Source organism: Spermophilus citellus (genome assembly GCF_964194105.1).
Source record: "Spermophilus citellus genome assembly, chromosome: 12".
NCBI lineage: Eukaryota > Metazoa > Chordata > Mammalia > Rodentia > Sciuridae > Spermophilus > Spermophilus citellus.
This window is the reverse complement of record NC_138198.1, coordinates 102,179,764-102,197,130: the sequence shown is the minus strand read 5'-3', so window position 1 is coordinate 102,197,130 and position 17,367 is coordinate 102,179,764. Positions and strand designations below refer to the sequence as shown.

The window sequence follows — 17,367 nt, the reverse complement described above, 5'->3', positions numbered from 1 at the left end:
TGATTTGGCATTAGAGATCCAAAGAACACTTTCAGGAAGTGGAAATACTTGTACTTGAGAGAAGATGACCATAGTACAATACAGTGAAGAGCAGCCTCAAGAAGAAGCAGGACTGAGGACTTCTGACCAGCAGCCAAATCACTGCACTAGGGATTTGGGAAGGTGTGTTCCGCTCAACAGAGCTGCTCATGGACACTTCCAGAGACTTTTCTCACCTTCAGTGATACCCATGGTTTTCCAAACGTGGCTCGGTGGTGGACCCATGCTATTCTTTTGAACTGAACTTTTGTTATCAGCCATCCTCACCTTCTGACCTGGTACCTAAGTGTAGCCTCTGTCCTCATTGGACTTAGCTCCTCACTCTCAGATGCTTTTCTGGACTCCCAGCCTTGATTTCCCTTAAGATCTAGTAGCACTCAAAGCCCCGCCAGACACACTGACCTGCCAGTTATTTAAGTGACAGCACTTGTTCCCCTGAAAGGACAGAGATGCCGAGATCATAAAAAGTCCCACTGTACACCCAGAGCCCCTCTAACTACACTGGTGATCCACCAAGAGCCTGTCAGGAAACGTGCTGAAATGCCTGAGCTGGGTTCCCATTCACCACTCACCCACCTGGCACCGAGGGCTACCACACCCCTGGACAAATGTCTATCTGTAAGTGGTAACTTTCTATGGGTTAGGCCCTGTGACCTATATTCAAGGCCAAAGCCACTGTGTACCTCCTTTTGAGAAAGTCCTACGCACCGCTCACCTCCTATTCCTTACTAGGAAGCTGGCTAGAAGCTCCCGGAAGGCTAAATAAATAAATAAATAAATGACCACCTGGGGAGAAAAACATGAGATAAATGAGGTCTAGAAAACACAGTGAAGCAATCTGCATTTGATACTGACGATGATTATCAACTGGCCTCACAAGGTGGGAACTGCTCAGACTTTCCCAGAGTAAATAAAGGCCTCCACTGTTTCCCCTGGTGAGGTCACAGGCGGAGAGGAGGGGAGGGAAATTGGCTCTGGGAAGGAGGGGCAAAGAGCAAGATAAAGAGCAGAAACCAACAACCTGGGACTTCAGAGAGAAATGGGTGGGAGAGGGTCCTTGCCAGCACAGGGTACGATACCCCAGGATGCATGGAAGGTGGGAAGGAGCCCTCGCAATGACACACCTGGCACTTCCTACAATGCAGGGCTCTGACTGTCCTGTTGTGGCACATCCCAATGGATGGCAGCCTTAGTTTGCCCAGGGGCTGTCTGCCTCACCAGCCAGTACATATTCAGACTCCTGTGCACACTCGGCATAATACAGTGAGACTGAATCAGCATGGTGTTTGTCCCTAGACCTCCTGGGGACCTGGTTCTACTAAGTCCTTCCTGCTCCTCTGACAGGCTCTCTCCCTCTGGCCACCGACTTCCTCTCCTTGTGGGGAATGCCCAGAACCCCATCACCTCCCACCATGACAAGTTACCCTGAGGGCCATGCAAGTTGAAACTCAACTCCCAACCAGTTGGCCCCATGCAAATTATAACACAAATTTTAACTTTATCATGGATAAAGAAAATACCCTGAAGTGCAAGATTTCAATGCCTTGTGCTGTTTGTTTTTTTTTACTTAATGCTGTCAGAAGCCTGAACCAAGGTCTCTGGCCTGTGCTCCGAGAACCTCCTGGCCACCTCCCTGGGCTCCCTGCCCTAGTCAGAGCCCACAGCTTCCTGGCCAAAGCCCCTCATGTGTAGTGAACAAGCAAGGCAGGTGGGCGATGTCGTGGGATGTTCTCTGGGTTGAACTTTGAAGATGGGATGTTTTTTTGACTTAAACCTGCAGCAATCAGAAGCGGATGGGGGTTGGGGGCAGGGCAAGAGGAGATTGTTTCTCTTGCCTTTTATTAAAAATAAAAGAGGAAATGCAACTGAAGGTCCACTGGAGATGTAGAAAGGAGAGGCCTTTCTGTAGGGGGTGGAACTGCAGTGGTGGAGGTGGGGGCCACTCTGCAGAGGCCAGTAGATGCCAGCTGAACCCCACTTGGTGGTTCCTCTGACATCACTTTGAAACTTTCATTTTGAGTCATCCTTTGTGCTCAGCAGTAATCCTAGCTTGAGAGAGAAATGACCACAGAGATGAAAAGACCTTTGAACATCTCTAAATAAATCCACATAAGCAATCCGCAACACTACCACCACACACACACAAAAAAAAAAAAGACAAAAGAAAAAAAAAAACAGATTTAATTCAGTGGTTTGCTCTACTAATGGACACTGGGGTAGGCATCATCCCGGACACTGAGGCTGCCCTAGCTGTCACTTAGCACTATGCAGGTCCCTGTGTGCCTGCTCTGTGCCCTGACCAAGGAAGAGACACAGAGATAGAAGACAGGAATCAGTGCAGCATGCTGCCTGGGGGCTGTCCTAAGTGCCCAAAAGACACTTTGATCTTCACAATGACAGTGACAATGAGTGCTGCTGTACCCTTGATTTTCATGCAGTCAGGAAAGGTCTTCAAGAGGCTGAGTAACTTGCCTGAGGTTGTGCAGAGCCAGGAAGTAAAGGAGGCCAAGTTCTACTGCAGGATCTCTCCAGCCAGGGCAGAGGGGAGCCCGTTGCAGAATGGAGGATCCCAGTTCCCATCTCCTCTCAGAGGAGAGTCTGTCTCCAACACACCTTGCACTCCTCACCTGGGGGGTCCTGCAGGGAGCACGCTGGCCACACCTAGGGAGTGAATGACTGTCCACAGAACATACTTCCCTGCCAGATTGATCTTCAATGGCACAGAGTTCACAAAGAATGTCCAATGAAAGTCCTGAGAACAACTGGCAAGGGAATACCAAAACCAAGAGGAAACAAGCCAGGTCAGTGTTTCAAACTCCCAGAAGATCCCTAACCTAGGAAGGAAGAAAGACCAACCCAAGAAGCTTGGGGTGGGGACAGCTCTAAAAAAACACTAGAATATCTTCATGGAACACAGTTTGGGTAAATCTCACTACTTTTTAAGCTCAACTCTGGTACTCACTCCCATGATCTCAAGAATTTTGATATTTTGGGCAGAAAGGAAACAATATGATGATGTAAAAATGGGTCCAAAGAGGGGTTAAGTATCAATTTTAGAGTAACTGGTGTTAAAGAGACAGCCTCCCCAGTCCCTCCAATAGGGTGGCTTCTAATGTTTCTAGTACTGAGAACAGAAATAAGGCCTTAGAGATCAAAATCTGTTGTTTTTCTTCTTATTTTCATTTTTCCTCTCCTTCTCCTTTTTCTTTAACTTGTAGAAAGAGACCCAGGGACCTCAAGCCTTCTCCCTGGAATTAATAATAGAGGCAGGGCTGGTGCCCAGGGCTGCCATCTCTGCGTCCAACATTGTTCCCCTGGCTTTTTCAGCTCCACCTGTCAAATGGTGCCTGTTGCCCTGGAGAGACTAATACTTCACTGAAAAGGTCATTCACCCTCCTGCATGCTGCTTTAGCTATAAAATAACCAGACAGAAAAGCTATTTAGGAAACAAAATTTCCAGGCACTTTGATGAATAAATAGGAATGTCCTGCTTTGAAAGAAACTTTAAATCTCTCCAGAAAAGAAATTAAATTAAACAGGAGCAGGAATCCAGCTTCTTGTGAAGAAATGCTGGCAAAGACCTGCCCTCTTGACCTGGTGAAAGCATCATGGAGGACAAAGTTCAGATGCTCGGGAGTTGGAAGCACCACATTCCTAGCCCCAGAAGAACGGAAGCCAAGCCTTTGACACAGCAAAGAGTGACCAGAAACTGATGGGCAAAACAATGACAAGCAAGATCACTTGAGCCACAAGGAGGGTGAGAGGCTTGCTGGTGAATGGGTAGGGCCACCCACAAGTGTAGAGGAGGGACTACTCTGGGTGCAGAGGCCAGAGGTTAGGCAAAATGAGTCATCAGTGAAGCAAGCCACCTCTCACCTCCTGCCCAACACCCACCCAATGACTCCTTGTCACTGACTTGGTGTACCAAACTGCTACAACCATAAAGGGTCAAGAGAGGAATGTGCCACTCAATACCCTCCAGGAAAAATGGATAACCACAGAGTCCCTCCTTGCTGACAACTGTATTTCCAAAAGGCTCCCTCCTGTCTCTCCCATTGTAAGATCCCCTGCACCAAATCTCAGATCCCCAGCCACCTCCTATCCCCAGTTTGAAGCCTGCTGAACAATCTCATTATTACATCATTAAATCCAACCCATTATTTCATTGTACATTCCTCACTTTCTGCAGTCGGACACCAGCTTTGCTTTCCATCTACAGCCTGAAGAATCTTTTTCCTATCCATACTTTACAAAGAAGATGCTACTTCAAGACTGAGTAAACAAAGGCAGGACTTATTGCACTTCCCAAGAGAGGGCTGCACTCAGAACAGACTCAAGGATCTTCCCATAGACACAAAAATGGCTAAATGGGGTTGCCATGGACAAATCCTGAGCTATGTCTCCAACTTCAACAGATACTTCATGGACAGAGATGGAAGTCCTTGCTACTGGAGGAGATGATTTCTCCCAATAGAGCTAGCCAGGAGGGAAAATTAGTTCAAAGAAATAAAACAGAAGTTGTGGTTTTGTCAAAAATAAATAAATTTTCTAAACTTGGCAAGGTAGGTGCATATCTATAACCTCAGATACTCTAGTGACTGAGGCAAGAGGATCCCATGTTCAAGGTCAGCCTGGGCAACTTAGTGAGACCCTGTCTCAGAATAAAAAAAATAAAAAGGGCTGAGGATATGATTCATTGGTAAAGCACCCCAGGGTGTAATTCCCAGTACCACAAACACACACACAAAAATTATAAACCCTATAAAGGAAAAAAATAAGATTTTAAGTCATTGGCTTTGGAGTCCCCTCAAACACCCTGAAACTCTTGGAATTAAGGAAAATGTGTCAGATTATGATGCAAACTCTCCAGCTAAGGTGGGAAAGTGTGGCAGACACACTCCAGTAATCCTTACCTTCCAGTGGTCATTTACTTTTACAGAGTGCAAGGACCGGAATTATTTTTGTAGTCTTAACAGAATTAGCTTCAAAGACAAACCTTGCCCAGTCTGGCTCTTGCTCCTCTAGAGCAATCTAAGCCTCAATTTCATCATCTGTAAATAAATAATATCCACCCAGCAGGATTGTTGTAAGGATTAATTGAGAAGGTGAATATATGTCAAACATTTAGCAGAAGGCCTACCATACAGCTGAATAAACTAAGTCTGTTATTATGATCTGTGCTCACAGCAGAAGAAAATTAGCTATTTATTTTTCCTAAAATCTTCCATTGAGGAGAAAGTACCATCTCTATTTGGCAGATGAAGAAGCCGGACTTTGGCAAGGTTACACTGCACATCCAAATTCCCCAAACCCCATCAAGGTCCTCCTCCCCATCTCTTGCTATAGAAACTAGCTACCATAGTCTTCAAGAAGAAGAAGAGCTACCAAGTTCTGCCCAGCTGAGGACATCCTCAAAACACTGTCACTGCTAGAACTTTTTATGCTCTCTTTTTGGTACCGGCACTTGCTTATAGATAAGCATCCTCATTATCTCTGCTGTATTCACTGACTGACCCAGAAGGGAATTAGAATAAGCATAAGTTATTCTGGAACTTACCTAAGTAAGTTTAAGATGCAAAGAACAAGATGCACGTGTACAGTTCATCTGCAAAGCCCTGAAGTATTTTCTGAGCTCTTTTCAGCTTCTATTTCCTACCAAATGCTTCTTTCATGCCCTATGTTAATCCATTCATCATAAACCCTCTCCCAAAGAGGATCTCAATTGCCATCCTAATTTCCTACCAAAGGAGGAGACTGGTACCCTAGTTAGAAAAATCCATGCGTCCCTGAGCTAGTAAGGTGGCATTTTCATGGGTCTGTCCCTACAGCCTACCATTTAAAATGTGCATGCTCCCTGAATATCTGCAATGCCTCTCCAGTTTGGAGGGTTAATCCTGAGATGGAAATTTGGAATAAAGACTTAGAGGATGCCAGATGAATACCCCTTCACTCCAAAGCTGCAGACCACATATAACTGGAGTTAACTTAGCAGAGAACTAGTTTGTGATATGTAAGTCATACTAACATTTTCCCACAGAGCTTTCTTTTTACAAAAACCAATGAAAAGGAAAATCATGTGGGATTCAACATAAGTTGTCTTTGCTGGAGGCTGTCAAACAATCATATGAACAAAATTAATTGGTTCACTTAAACACACACACACACACACACACACACACACACACACACACACACAGTAACACCCAGTTTCTCCCAGCCTCCAAACTTGGAAGCTGAATCATTAAAAACAAAACAAAGTAAGATAAAACTGCTGTTATCCTAAAACTCTATGCCTTCCCTTAAGAGAAGGGTTGATGATCATTTTTTACAAGAGCCAGATGGTAAATAGTTCAAGCTTTGCAGGCCATAGGGTCTTGGTGACAACTATTCAACTCTGCTATTCCATTCAAAAGCAGTTGTAGACAAAATGTAAACAAAATGGACTTGGCTCTGCTCCAATAAAACTTTATTTGCAGACACTGAAATTTGAATTTCATATAAGTATAACATATTTGAAAATATTATTCTTCTTCGGATTTTCTTCTGGTCTTTTAAAAATGTAAAAATTATTCTTTCCATGTAGGCTGTACATAAACAGGAAGGGGGCTGGATTTAGCACCATGCGCTGTAGTCAGCCACCCCCTGTCTACGCCAGCACATATGTGCTGATGACTCCCAAGCAAGAATCCCAAACAGCTCAAGGGCCAGCTCAACAGGGCCTCCTTCCTAGGAGCTATCATGGGAGTTGATTCCCAGGGGCCACTCCCTGTGTGCTTCTTCAAAAGCAGGCTCACTTCATTGAAAAGATCCAGAAGCCTTGATTTCAGGGTCAGATGATGAACTGTTACTTACAAAATTTCCTCTTTGTGTTTTCTCTATCCATATTAACTGATCACATACTTCCCATTTGTACAAATTGTTCAAGCTCATGCTACTGAACTTTTCCATAGAGATGGTAGACCAAGTTTCACCTTCAGCGTTGATTACTTTCCGGTTGCAAAACAACAGAATTTAAAGGGTGATAAAGTGAACATTCTAATCCAATAGAGACCAGAGAAGGTTCTGATGATCTATCAAGTAATTATGACTCCATGCTGATAACTTTATTCATTCATTTCTGGAAAGCAACAGCCTGAGGTATAAATAAATGGAGGAAGGATGGAAATACACAATATGAAGCAAGCTTCTAGCCATATAAAAAAATTGTAAGATATTTCCATCACAACATCATCACAAAATAACATTGTATATTGAAATATAGCTCTTCTCCTTCTTCTTTTCCACTCCCTCCAATTGCTTAGGAATAGAAATGTTTACTTGGCAAATCACATAGTCAAATAAACAATTTTATCTCTCTTTTCCAATAAAGTTCCTAAACGGCACCTAGATTTTTAGTGGGTTTTTAGCAGGCTGAGGATATCAGATATGAGAACTTCAGTCCACTGCACATTTCAGCTTTGAAGTTATCTTTATGTCACAAATTCCAAAACATTAATCTGAGGCATTCCAATGGGCAGAAGACGCCATTTGGGAACAATCTGTGACTTTAAAGAAAGTTATACCCAATCAGGACAACTTATTATCTTTATGGTGCCATACCCAATCAGGACAACTTATTATCTTTATGGTGTCATAATTTGGGTTTACATAACCAAAACCATGGGCTCTGCTCAAAATCTAGCACTGATGAGGATTGGATGGAAAATGTTCCCCAAAAGTAACAGATTCCAAGATTTCCCCCTCACACAAGAATCCAACAACACATAAAGACCTGGTCATCTCAGTGGCCAGAATCAAAAATATTCTTTTTCAAAGCTAAAGCATCCAATCTCTCCAGCAATGCCTCACTTCCTAAATAGAGCCTATGGCATCTTCTTGTAAGCATCTCAAAAGTTTCTGCATGTGTCAAGGTAACCTTTGTTTTTTTGTTTTTTTTTTTTTAAGAGAACCCAGAAATCACTACAAAGTTGTAATGTGGGGAGTGGAAGGCACCATCTCTTTGCCCTGGAAAAACAAGTCTATCTCTAAAGATTGTGTTTCAAAATGTTATAGTAGGGGAGCCAACTATCCTGGTTTTCCAGGATGTGAGAGGGAGCGTCCTGAATGCAGTATTTTCAGTTTTAAAACCTGAACAGGTTTATTGGGCATACCGTGAGGAATTAGTTACCCTAGAAAGTTTCTTCTGGGCTATGCATTTGGATTTTAAATGCAACAAATCTGTCCAAACACCTGACATGAAGAATGACGCAGTCTTACACTAAAGGATTAATATTATTTCTAGTGGTTTTATTGAAAATAACTATCCCAGAGCTTAAAAGACCATGGATGGCTAAAAGTTGAGTGGTCCTGTCATTGGCACCATCTAGTCCACCCTGACTAAAGGCCACATAAATGACCAAAAGACAGGGGAAAGTGACTAAGTCAGTGGCTAGCACTTCCCACCTAGAACCCCCAAACTCTGCCAGCCAAAGGGCATCTTTCAGAGCCGTCCTCAGAGCCAAGTTATTGAAAAAAAAAGAACTTTCCATACTAAGGCAGAGTCCTCTGCTATCATAGCTGAGCGACACATCCTTCCCAGGAATGGAAGTCATTGTCACTTCCAAGATAAATTAATGAAACTTGGACCCATCCATTCCCAACCAACACCACAAACCAGCTCCAGTGGCTTGCATATCCGTACTTTCCTTTAATAGGAAAATGACAACCAAACAAGTTCATTCATGACCCAACTTTTAAAGTCCATGATGTGCTACACAAAGACTTGAGCCAATCACTGCCCTCTGCCTTCTAAAGTGCCACCTCTACACTCATCAGTGGCTTCCAGGATGAAGATTCTGCCCTGCTGGAGCCTCAGCTACCAAGAAATCTGGATTTCTTCAGTCAGGGGACTCATTCATCTTAGAAAGACCAACATCACTAATGATTGAAATTTAACGGAAGTTGTAACATTTCTTCATTGCTCTGATTGATCAGTTTTTCATCATCCCACTCTTAACTATGTAACCAGATGCAAATGTAAATAAAGCAAAACAAACAAACAAACTTTTGTCAGGGTTTGGCTGATCCAGCCAATTGGCTACCAGGTAATAAATAGGATGCTCCAAAATTACAATTCTATCCTCTTTGTTTTTCCAGGTGAGTTAAAGATATAATAATAAACCAGATATTATACCAAGACCATACTAGAGACATTCATTCTGGAGGCCCTAAATATTCCATAAGGAGACTGGTGATTCAGAAATAATAATAAGTAATACACAAAGAGACTTTTAAGAAATTGGGGCTAAAACGGCAAAAACAGAGAGAAACAAACTAAAAACCTACAAGACCAGACTTCCTACCTTCTTTTTGGAGTGGCTTCTTTCTTCCTCCTTAGTAGCTTTGCTATTTTTCCCAGCACGGGACACCTTCTGGTCCCCAGACTGCTTGATGGTGATCTTGATCTCAGGTGGGCATATATAGTTCTCCAGATTCTTTGGGGGTTTCTTAGCCCGCTTGGTAGTCTGAATCTTCAGCTTCAGACTCCCCTCAGTGAAGTTTGCCTCCTTGATGGAAAACTCCTGCTCTTCCAAGCCATCGCCTGCCACCCATTTCTCACTGTCTGCATTGGAGTTGGAATCCACATCCCGCCCTGAGCCCAGTTCATCCTCTTCCTCTGGTTCCATGCGATCTCCGCTCCCTGGGATGCCCTTCCCAGGTCCTGGAGCAGAAAGCAAGGGTTCTCCTGTGCAGCCAGGAGCAGCCGGGGGCTTGGCAGAGGAGACGGGCAGGAATTCCGACTCGCCCCCCCTCTGCCGGGTGCTGCTTAAGATTTCCCGGGACTCCATGACAATCCTACAGTCTTCAGGAGTTCTCAGGTGGGGGAAAGGGAAGAGAGAAGAGGAAAAGGTGAGAAGAGGGGACACTCAAAATTCCAAGAACAAACGAGTCCAGCTGCTAGGTTCAGAGTCCCAGGTACGGAGACACGGTGAGGTGTTCTGAAGAGATCAGATCTGCAACTGAGACACAGAGAGACAATTAGCCATGGCAGGAAGGAGAATGACCCCAAAAGTTACTCAATCCAAGTTCCAGAAATATCTTCCCACTTATCTATGGCATCAGAAAAAGATGATGGGAGAGAAATCCAAGCAGAATATGAACAGGCCCAGATTGGATTCCTCTGGAGCAGAAGGAGAAACACACTCACACATGTCTTCATAATGGGTTGTTATTAATTTCTGTGGCTAGAGGCCCAAGAAATAAAGATAAGAGGGTGAGTCCTCCAACTAGTAATAACCTAGAGATTTCTTATACCAAAGCCACAGCTGGCTGAGTCACCAGCAAAACCAACCATGACGGAAGGGAAGTCAGAAGTGCTGTTGCTCGGGTCTGTGGGAACCGCAGCTGGTTGGCTGCTTATACCACTTCCCTGTGCAGAACAGGGTGCACAGCTGAACACAACCCCCGCTGTCAGGGCCAGGCTTCCACCCGCTGCAGGGAGGATGTGCAGTTGACCTCTGAATTGCTCTTTCTTTCTCATGTTGCATTATGCATTATTTCAATCATGCAAAGACTTTTCTCCTTTCCTTAAAACAAATGCAAAGCTTAGGTGTGAGGCTTGCATGAGGAAAACAAAAAGATTTCAATGGGAAATTACTTATAACACTATGATTAATGCAAAACTCCAAAAAAAAAAAAAAACGTTCCCACTGACTCAAAAGAAGGATACTTAGATTTGCAATTTAGACAAAAATAGACTTCCTAGACCATTTTAATTTCCTTTCTTGTTCCTTACATGCAGTTGCATTAGATCCACAAAGCAGCAAGAGAAAGAGAGAAAAGGAGCATTTCACAGGCCCTTAGAAGTGTCAGGACTCCCCCCAGGATCTTGGACTCTGCCTTCCTCCAAGAGGAAAAGAGAAAAACGCAATCAGGCTCTCTCCAAGTCATCACAGAATCAGCCAAACTATCCTTCCTTCTTACTCACCCCATGCCCTGCTATTGCCAGTTTCAGCCTTATAATTGCAAAGTCCAAAGGGAAATCCAAAAGCCTGCTCTTATAAAAGACAAACTAGAGCTCTGGGCTGCACAAGACCCTGTCCTTCCACCCTCCACACCTGAGCCCTCGCTCAGATTCCAGTAGCAGACATTTTTATACATCTAAGATTTTTACCTTTGAGCCCAAATATGCCCACCCGAACGTGCTGGCAATGTCTCAAAGACTCATTTAGCAGAGTCCAGAACTGGAAACCTAAAGCCCAGCACATGTCCTCTCCTGTGGAACCAGCATATTCCAGCTGAGGCCCTGAGAGGATGCCAGGCAGGGAGGCCAGGTGGCTGGGGCTTTCACTCGAACCCTCTCCCCAGAGAAGCCCGAAGTGCAGGAGGCTCCTGGAAACTGCTCAGCCCTACAGAAAGGCACAGTTACCACTGCTCCCACTTACGGGGAAACCCAGTGAATAGTTTTTCTGGAAGAGAGGAGGCTGCCCTGGTGAGAATATGCACACCTCCAATTGAGCTGTCAACAGATACTGTACAGCCTCCGGTGACTCATGCCACAAACGAGACCAAGTCCCCTGTTGGGGTGGGGGCAGTTAAATCAGATGACACTGGCTGTTTCTTTTACTTACTAGATTCCTCATGTAATCTAGACTAGTCTGCCTACCTGCCCCAAATCTTTGTAATTTTTAAAAAGTCAAATGCAAGTCAATAGTCAGTGAGGCCTGTCTTACTAGTGACGGGTACCACAGTGGCTGATGCAGACATTAAGATCCCTTAGAACACAAGATGCCTGCTTGTCAAGATAGAGTGTCTGGCAGATCTCTCTCATCCTTACTCATCCCATGTCCCTGCTGCTCCCAGATCCATGCAAACTGCAAGCCACATTTTATAATGGTAGTCATGTTCAAGGTTCATTCCTTTTGGCAAGAATCACTAATGTTATATTGAATTCCCTAGTCCTTGCCTATAAAGGTATTCTTGGGTCAGGGCCAAAGGTGACGCATACACTTTATAAGAAGTTCCTTAAATTAAATCCATTTGGACCTTCAAACCAGAGTAGGGGGATGTATGTGGCTGATGCTGTTTAAAGATAAAGGAAGGCAAAACCTAAATTATAGAAGGATGGGTGAGGGTAAGAAGTGCAGATATTATTAAGGAAGAATCTACTATTTAAAATTATTTACTTTCACATTTCTTATGCTCAACATTATGTCAGTAATTAATTAGATGTAGAAGATGAAACTATAAAACTCAAGTAGTAAAAGATCCACAAAAAAAAAAAATAATAAAATTCAACATTTTTTTCACTTCTCTTCAAATCATGATCTTTAGATACATTGAAAAGACAATGTCTTTCCTTCTAAACAGAGCAGATTGTAATATGTAAACATAATAAAGGACAGAAGCAAAAACCTTGAGTTTTCCACTTGAGCAAGGTGCAGGTTGATATGAAACTGCACAGGAAGTCTTCAAGGAAAGCTCAAGACCTGACTTTAAACTTGGGCTTTTCATAGGTGGAGTGGAAAGAAAGCAGACTGGGCAGACACAAGGGACAGCACAAGTCAGGGCCAGGCATGACTATGTTCAGGAAGGAGAAAGCGAATGGCAGCTAAGGGGTGTGGCTCAAAACAGGGACCGGTGAGAGAAACATATGCTGCAAATAAAAGCTTACGGCAGATCATGGACATCCTTGGAAGCCACGCTAATGAGTTTGCATTTTATCTTACAGTTAATAGGAAGCCATTTAAGGGATGTCAGGAGGGAAGAAGGAACAATATCAAAGCTATTCTTTAGAAAGACTATCCACATGCCACAATTAAGAGAACATGATAGTTATGACAGAGGAGCCATAGGAAAATGTGGTCCCTTGCTGAAATCTGATTCTGATTGATTGGGACCAGAAGCAGGGCAGTGGGAGTTTTTCACAGTAAATACTACAAATAAAACAACGATGCAGTTTCAAATCATCCTAACCATTGATAACAAATCCATTCCAGACCTTCTAGACTAGTCTCACTATAAGAGGCCAGCCTCAGAGCTCATTAGCCACCAACTAGCACTGTGTACTCGACTCAAACCTGTCTCCACAACAACATTACATGCACAGAGTTCTTATAAGTTCTTACATCCCCTTTCACTGCTGCATGCCACACCTGGCATATGCCTGCTGCAAGAAGGAATGAACGAGCAAATGAAAAATTTGCAAGCACTCTTGTATTTTCAGGTCATGCTCACACCTTCAGTTCTCAATGGCAAAATTTTGCCAACTCTGAGCCACAGCTCTCTCTCGCTGGCCTGACTGACCTTGCACCCAGCTGTATAGTTTGCCACTAAATACCAGTCTCGCATGGTCTTCTAGGTGTTTTGAACACGCAAATCTTATTTTTGTAACTCCACTGCAATTCATTCTCAAGCTCAGACCAACTGTGACTGTATCATGCTCACCTTCCCTTCAGCACCCAGTGAGGGGCTGGCACTTTGAGTGTTTCAGGAAGTTCCTTCTGAATGAAAATGAATTTGCCCCCTGACAGCTATTCAAAGTCCTATGGTTCCAACCTCTCCAACCATAGCTCCACCCAGCCAGGCAGTCCCTGCCAAATTCCCTGCCTATCCAGAGGATAAGAATCCAGTCCGGGGTCTACATGAGCCCCTCACCTTAGAAAATAAAATAGAAAAGCTTTCAAAAGCAAAGAGCAAAGAAACCTAACCTGTCTGTTTACTTTGGCAGCACACAAAGCTGTTGTTCTCCTTCTGCCTTCTCCCCAGCACCTACCTGCCTTCGGAAATTCACAGTTCCATCTTTGGGTGGGCCTGGGAGACACCTGCCAGTCCTCTTGTGATGGGACCCTGCCAACACACTGGTGTGAGCACACGCACGCACGCACACACTCAGAGCTGAGGAAGCCAAAGCAAGGTGAAAATGCTTTGCCCTGTCACATTCCAGCAATCAGGGACTCCTCCTGAGGGGGAGGCGCACAATGGACACCCTGTACTTGGCTCAGGCCTCCAGTCCAACAAAAGTTAACCCTTTCATAGCTGCCTGCAGGGCAGAGTGGAGGCTCTGGAACAGTAAAACTTGCTTAGGAAATAGGTGCCAAATGTCTTCTTTGATATAAAGAGAGCAACTAAGAACAGAACAGGGAAGAAGAGCATGAGGAAAAGATTAACATTAAATAGAGACGAGTGGGGTGGGAGAAAGGGAGAGAGAAGGGAAACTGTATGGAAATGGAAGGAGACCCTCATTGTTACACAAAATTACATAGAAGAGTTTGTGGGGGGAAAGGGGAAAAAAAAACAAGGGAGAGAATTGAATAACAGCAGATGGGGTAGAGAGGGAAGATGAGAGGGAAGGGGAGGGGGGATAGTAGGGGATAGGAAAGGTAGCAGAATACAACAGTCACTAATATGGTATTATGTAAAAATGTGGATGTGTAACCGATGTGATTCTGCAACTTGTATTTGGGGTAAAAATGGGAGTTCATAACCCACTTGAATCAAATGTATGAAAGATGATATGTCATGAGCTTTGTAATGTTTTGAACAACCAATAAAAAAAAATAAAAAATAAATGAAAAGCCAAAAAAAAAAAAAAAAGGAAATAGGTGCTTAGAAGACCCCAAGAAATCAGAAAGGGTAAGGAAGTAGCAGAGTTTTTGGAAAGAACCCAAGGGCAGGAGTAGAAACTTGGTCTATTCTCCTGTCTCTGCTGTTCATGGCAGTGAGATGCTAGACAAGCCACTCTGAGCACCTTATCCTAATTTGTCATCAGCAATGACTGGGGAGGGATCCATATCTCTTTCATTCTGAACACTCTGTAATTTTATCCTGCACAGCCACAGACCTATGGGAACACTTCAAATTGCATAGTTTGAACCTACAAAGCTATTTGTTTCAGTGGCCAGGAGAATCCTGCTTGGATAAATGTGTTTCACATCCAAAGGAGTCCCAAAGAGTATATCCTCCCTTCCCTCCATATCTGCAGGATGGGAGATTTTTTTTTCTTTTTCCTAGTCTAAAAATATATCTCCACCTGTTGCCTGGGGAATTCTTACTTATCCTGGAGCTTGGTGGAAATACAAATTCTCAAACCTCACGTACTGAATCAGGGCTGCACCATGGGGCCCACACTCTGGATTTCCCCACGTTCTGCAGATGCTTCTGACAGGCCAAAGGCTGAGAACCAATGCCTTAGACTTTGGTTGACACACTAATCCTATCCAGTGTCTTCACCACACCATGGTCTTGTTGTATATTTAAAAGGATTCCTCCTTACTGCAGTACTGTGAGTCTCTTAAGAAAAGGCACTTTGTCCATCTGTGTCATCCCAACGCCCAGCGCAGTGGCCAACACATAACAGGGGCTAAAGAAATGTAGATTGACCGAATTAATGAATGAAACAACCCACTCAAGCTGGATTCGCCAGCATCATCCACCTCCCCTATCTTCCCCAGGCACTATCCACGGGCACGCTACTCTCCAAAGGGATAATACAGTAGAAATAGGCAAAGCCCTTGGTTTCAACAAGAGTCACATGAAATGAATTCTGGGCCCCATCCCACTTCTTAGGAGCAAGGATTCTTTCAGCCTTAGTATTTCATCAACAAAATGAAAAAAAAAAAAAAGCCTTCCTGACTTTGCTTATTAGGTGATAGCTTTTATCTGATGTCTCTGACAGGTGAGCTCTGCTTCTTATTTAAAGATAAGTAATAAGAATAATAAGACATGCACCTCCCAGGAGGTAAACGCAAAACCCAGGAAGAGTCCTCTGCCTCATTCCTCCCCTTGTCACCTTTGATCCTTCCCCAGAAACACCTGCAGGATTTGGGGAAAGTCAGAATTACAGTAATAGGAAAATAAGAATTTTAAAAAAGCCACATGGCACCTTCAACAGGAAGAATCATGACCCCAAAGGAGCCTAAAGTAAGGAGGAGGAGCAAGCTGGGGTGGAAAGGCCTGGAGCCCCTGAGAGGAGGATGGGCAGGGTCAAGAAAGATTGCGGGGTGCAAAAGGTCTCCTAAAAGTCAAGGCCCTGCCTTCACTCCTCCCCAGTGCCACCTCCAGTACTGCTCATTTGTTCCTTGAGAGCTGAAGCCTTTGAGAATATGTGTGATGTAGGGAGGGGCAGTCCTTAGTTGTTGTTATTAAAGTTGCCTGTGCAGTAGCCCAGAAGATCCATGATTTTTCTAGTTGACAGAAACAGTGAATTTCTTTCTTTGTTTTGTTGGTGTTTCGATTTTTCTGGTTGTTTTGTTTTTCTTGTTGTTTTGTTGCTGGGGATCAGTGTGCATGCTGAGCAGGTGCTCTACTATTGAACCACATCTCCTGCCCCAGAAATTGTGAATTGTGAACTTCTGATCGGGGAGGGGGTTGTAAGTACTATGAAAGATCCGAGTGTGATCCTGCCTGCCTAAATACACGGGGAACCAGTTGTGTTCTCAACCTACGCTCACTGACCTGTAGTTACAAAAATGCCTTCTCAGATTCCGTCAAGATTGTCTGACTTTGGCTTTGGGGGTGGCTGACTATTCATCTCTTAATGTCTGCTCAGATACTAAGGTGGGAGTCACGGTGGCTTTTTCAGGTGACTCTGCATGCACCTGGAATCCTCCTCCTCTCCCCTTGAGTTCTCGCCTCTTCATGACTCAGAATGAGGTCAAATGTTTCTTCTCTGAGTTTTACGACTCAGGTCAGGACTCTGTGTTCTTTGCCTTTGTACCGCAGAGCGGATCTTTCCTAGCACTAGCTATGTAATGGAATTCTCGTGCCATTCTTGGTTTAACGCTGCCTCCCCCACTAGATGGAAAGCCCTGGAGGGAAGGACCTGTAACTGGCTCATCACGGTATCCCCAGGGCCTGGCCCTGATACATGCAGAGATACTCCAGTGAATGCTGAGCAAAAGGCTACGTCCAGATCCAGCCAGACTCTGTATGACTCAGGTGCCTATGGCTCCGGCTCCGAGAGATGCTTCTTAAAACCCTCCCTGCTGCAGAATACCCAGGATAAATGCTCCATCAACACTGGCAAATGGATCAAATGACCCAACCTTTACCTGGCTCTTAGTCAGCAAGGGCAAGCACAGCTCTGCACTGTCATTCCCTGACACTGCAAATATGTCAGCTCTTTAAAGTGAAGGACAAAGCGCCTACTCAGTGACCTTTCCCACACTACATACCTGTGTGGTACCTTGCAGATCACATTCTACCTCCTCCAAGTAGAACTCCCGAGTCCTTCACCCACTGAATTCTCAGCTTCACTGATGACCACCACTGTATACGATTCCCTGCTGGTTCCTCTGGCTGGCCTGCCCCTTCTCCTTTCTCCACTTGGTTAACTCTAAGTTACCTTTC

At 44.2% G+C, this 17,367-nt stretch overlaps 1 protein-coding gene across 3 annotated transcripts in view; it reads right to left on the bottom strand.

The window, feature by feature from the left end:
• The window catches only part of SETBP1 (SET binding protein 1), a 359,668-nt gene that overhangs the window by 328,672 nt on the left and 13,629 nt on the right, over positions 1 to 17,367 (bottom strand). For 2 of the 3 annotated variants that reach the window (XM_081263352.1, XM_081263354.1), the window contains exon 2: positions 9,381 to 10,037. In XM_081263352.1, the coding sequence (XP_081119478.1) occupies positions 9,381 to 9,866 (486 nt within the window). In that variant the 5' untranslated portion in view covers positions 9,867 to 10,037. Of the gene's footprint in view, positions 1 to 9,380; positions 10,038 to 13,792; positions 13,912 to 17,367 lie in introns of those variants that run through there. The other variant, XM_081263353.1, reaches the window with a different exon arrangement.